Source organism: Pituophis catenifer, unplaced genomic scaffold, assembly GCF_029215685.1.
Source record: "Pituophis catenifer annectens isolate HBS135680 unplaced genomic scaffold, rPitCat1.0.hap2 SCAF_2, whole genome shotgun sequence".
NCBI classification, from domain to species: Eukaryota; Metazoa; Chordata; class Lepidosauria; order Squamata; family Colubridae; genus Pituophis; species Pituophis catenifer.
Window position 1 is genome coordinate 161049553 of NW_027256882.1, and position 4572 is coordinate 161054124.

Consider the following 4572-nt stretch of genomic DNA (forward strand, 5'->3'; position numbering starts at 1 on the left):
GATTAAATATATGGGAAGAGAAAGGTTCAAAACAGCCTTGTAGCACCTATATGGGACCTCTTGTGAACGATTCTTCTTATTTTTCCTATGAAATTATTGGTTTTCCTCTTCAACTTCCTTTACCTTGGTAAAGTAAAGAACACTAGAATTTCTCTGTTTCTGCACTTCAGTGGAACAGTCCATTTTGTACTATATAAGGTCATGTCCCTAATATTCAAAATAGGGCCCAAATTAGCTCTTGGCATAGTATGTGACATTTATATAAAACCAGGGGAACAGGCAGAAATTCTACCTACAAAATGCCAGCATCTTCTTTGGAGTGATCACTGCATGACCCAATCAACTGCACAATCTTTGCTGATCTTGCATCGAAAAAAATATGGACAGAAATCAAGGGAGAATAGAATCCCCGTTTATACTGATGGAAGAGTGATGGCTGTATAATTGGCTGCTAATTTGCCCTTCCGAATATTACCTAAGGCCTCCTACTGCCCAGAACCAAGACTTTTAATTTTAAATAGGATGGGATTTTAATAGCAAAAGTTCCCTTTATATTTACTGAAGCAACAATTTCTAACCAGTAGCTTCCAAGTTTATTTAAAGAAAGGGTGGAGGCTTAGTAATAAAATTCCATATCTGGATCCTGCCAGGGCTTACAAATCTTGAAGAGCTTGACAAATAGGCACAGTTTTACCAGCTGTGGCTTTTCTCATTAATGCTATCAGTCACCTGGAGAGCCATTCCTTGTAAAACTTTTTTTTCCCTTGCAGCTCTTAAAGCTATAATAAGCACTCTTTCAGCATCTGAAGCTAACCAACTTATTAATTCATATACTTATCAAACTTGTTTGCCGCCCATCTCACTGCGAAATGCCTATTGGACTATTATCTTCTGAGTAAGAGATTGCACTAGAGCCGTGATGGCGAATCTATGGCACGTGTGCCACAGGTGGCACGCGGAACCATTTCAGTGGGCATGCAAGCTCAGCTCTGGCGTGCATGCACGTGCTGGCCAGCTGATTTTCGGGCCTTTTGGGCTCACCGGAAGTCAGGAAAAAGGCTGTTTCCGGCCTCCGGAAGGCATCGGGGGGGAAGCCATTTTCGCCCCCCAACCTCCTAGAAAGGCTCTGGAGCCTGGGGAGAGTGAAAAACGGGCCTTCCGGTGGGACCGGAAGTTGGCAAATGGGGCTTTTCCGGCCTCCGGAGGGTCTTCAGTGGGGTGGGGAAGGCCGTTTTCACCCTCCCCAGCCTCCTAGAAAGGCTCTGGAGCCTGGGGAGAGCGAAAAATGGTCCTACCTTGCCATCACATGCCAAAAGTGGGGGGAGCACAGGGGGAGGTTGCGCGCACATGCATGGGAGGTGGGTCACATAGAATTGTGGGTGTGGGCACACGCATGAGCGACCCTCCCGCACTCCCCCCCACTTTTGGCACACAATGGCAAAAAGGTTAGCCATCACTGCACTAGAGTCTGGGAACAAGGGCACACTCAATGGTGCAGATAGAGTGTTCTAATCTCAAAGAAGGCCCTTGTTTTTTTTCCATCATCTACGGGTGCCAGAAGTTAGGAGAGGTGCTCAGAATCATATGCTCAGTGGGTTTACATGAGATGGAAAGTGATTCCTATACATACCCTGAGAAAAATTTATTTCAGTCCTGCCCAGCCTGCTACTTGGCTAGTCCTACGCATGATATTACGAGTTCAGCGTTTTGGCCATTATCCAAGTGATCACATAGAGACCTCAGCGGGTAGCTATTTTGGTTTTAACAGCTTAAGGGACATTAGAGGATGTAGCTTCCGATTTTGCCTCTTGAGTCTTTAGGCACAAAGTCATAGACCTTCTGAGGTCCCAGCTGAATTCGGCTTCTGGATTGGGGTTAGGGAAGCTTTGCATAAGGTACAATCTTAGCTAGAGGAACGGCTAACGGCAACAGCGGTTGTGTTTCATTCACAAATAAATTATTTAGCAGGAAGCACTCAAAAGAAGAATGGTGGAGATGGTACGAAGTAAGCAAGCTGGAGCACACGCACAAGAGTACCCATTAGATTTCCAGGAGACTGCTTTGCTCGGGGCTGGTGGCATCTTTTTCCTCTCCAGCCAGGCCATCTTGAAGGGCTGCAGCGCTGGGAGAACTAGCCCCTGTAGCAACCTCTTCTCGCTCCACTTCACCTTCTGGGGGTTTGCCCACTCCCATTTCATTATGGGTCTTCTGATGCTTGCTGAGGTGGTCGCTACGAGTGAAGCGCTTGTTACAGAGTAAACAGGTAAATTTCTTCTCCCGGGTATGGGTGCGAACGTGGCGTTCCAGCTCGTCCGAGCGCGTAAAACGCTTGCCGCAGAAAAGCCAGTTGCAGACAAAAGGACGTTCCCCGGTATGCCATCGCAGGTGGGCTTTCAGATGTGAGGCTTTCCCATAGACCTTCCCGCAGCCTGGGATATGGCAGCTGTGGATCGGCTTCTTCCGCAGGCTGGCTGCCGAGGCCCCAAGCCGCTCTAGTTCTTGGCAATTAGGGCAGTCGCAAGTGGACCTGCCGGTTGTGCTGCCAAAGGAGCCCCCTCTTCCAGACTTCAAGGCAATCCCACCTTCCATCAGGGAGTTGTTGGCCACTGGCTTAGGTTTATACATTTCTTGGGGCAGCACATGTTGTCCTGAAGGGAGAAGGTGTGATGAAGAAGTAATGCCTACTGCAGGGTAAGGAGCAGGATTCAAAGTTGTGAAGTCAGACGTGTAACTGGGTAACTGGGGGCTGATGGGCGCCTGACTCGGCATGGACTGTAAGGAACCCTGGAGTCCATCGGATTGTGGCTGAGAACTCAACCAGTTGCTGTTGGAATGCATGTCCCACCAAGAAGCCGTAGGGTTGCTAGAACTGGTAGAGATGCCTGGGTGGATGCCAGCTTTGTACCAGGAGCCATAAGGGTGTGCCATGTCCAAGGAGGTATAGACACTGGGGAGACAATCAGGAGATGGATGCCCCTTAGGCACCAGCAACGAAGAAGGATCTTGAGTTGTGGGTGAGGTTGAGAAGGAATGGGGGAAAGGACTGTAATCATTGCTGTAAGTGGTAGAAGCTTGTGGGCTAGCTGAAGGAGACATCAATCCATTCCCATTGGGGAAAGTGGCTGCATAGGAATCTCCCATGCCTTCAGTGCTCCAGAGTTTTGGAGCAAAAGACTCTACTCCCAAAAGGTAAGGTTTTCTTCCCAAATTGTTCTCAGTGTTTCTGGGAGAGGTTGATTCTTGAACCGGGTTAGAATTTCCAAATTTATCCCAAGTGTCCGTCAACATAGCCAGGGAACTGGAGCCATACTGCACTTCTTCCTAGGGAGTGGGAAAAGAGAGAAAAAGCAAAAAAAAAGGCAAAAGGAAATTTAGGAATGCTGTAAATTGGGCAGAGGAAATACAGACAGGATCATAAACCGCATTCTACTTATAGAAGCAGTGGACTATTTCCCCAAGAATAATAAGTACCAGTATTTGCCCATTAGAAGTAAAAAAAACCCTACCAGCCTTCCTTTCTACAATAATGGGATACTTTTATAAGACATCATGGAACCTCCTAATCGTTACTGTGAACATTTGCCTATTTGTCCTCAGAACAAGAAAAACAGAATTTAAACATTTTTCTATGGAGATGGGTTTTAGACTTAGTGTAACAAAAATGTGAAGGTAACACATTTGCCACTGAGACAATTCTTTAGTTATTGGCATGGATGGGTTTCATGGTATATTATAATATGAATTATAAATTGTATGTATGAAAAAAGTCACCCCATTATCCTTAAATGATATATATTATTGCTGCAACCCAGACGTACAACCCAGAAATTACAACATTGAATGTACAAACATGTACAACACTGATGTATATACTACAACACTGTTGTACAACACAGAAGTTGTGGGTGCTCCATCACTGGAGGCTTTTAAGAAAAGACTGGACAGCCACTTGTCTGGAATGGTATAGGGTCTCCTGATTGAGCAGGGGGTTGGACTAGAAGACCTCCAAGGTCCCGTCCGACTCTGTTATTCTGTTATTCTGATATAGCTTCATATGACAAATCTGTTTTAATGAGGTATACTAGCTCACTGCTCAAGGAAAAGGCCACTTCAGAAAAGAATTAGACCTTCCTTTCTATTTTCATGATCATGATGTATATTTTTTCTGCTTCTTCAGATGGTGACCTTTTGAAACAGCTGAGTCAAAGATGTCCAAAGAAACCGGTCTGAAAAGATGAGTTGCAGAGACACTTTACCTTCTTATTGCAATCACAAATAGTGATTGTGCCACAAGAGTCCATTTTGAATTTGAGGACATTGACCTAATCTAGTCTCTATTGGGTACTGAAGAGTCTTTTGGCACAAGGTTCTGGGCAAGATGCAAGGCACACTGAATGGGAGCTGCACAAGAATAAAATGTACAATTTTAATCTATTTCTATAGAAGTTCCCCAATTGTGTTCAATACATGACAGGAATTTTTATTTCATCTCTTTGCTGCTTCTCTTATCTATACCTTACATTCTTAAGGACCCAGATTGTTGGGGGCAATATGCTGACTCTGTAAACCGCT

General features: G+C 45.3%; 1 protein-coding gene across 1 annotated transcript; it reads right to left on the reverse strand.

Annotated features, from left to right (window-relative positions):
* Positions 1 to 2040: 2040 nt before the first annotated feature.
* On the reverse strand, positions 2041 to 3288 carry SP7 (Sp7 transcription factor). The gene has a single exon (XM_070934934.1). It carries the CDS (start codon positions 3286 to 3288, stop codon positions 2041 to 2043), a length of 1248 nt encoding a protein of 415 aa, XP_070791035.1.
* Between the last annotated feature and the right edge of the window lie 1284 nt (positions 3289 to 4572).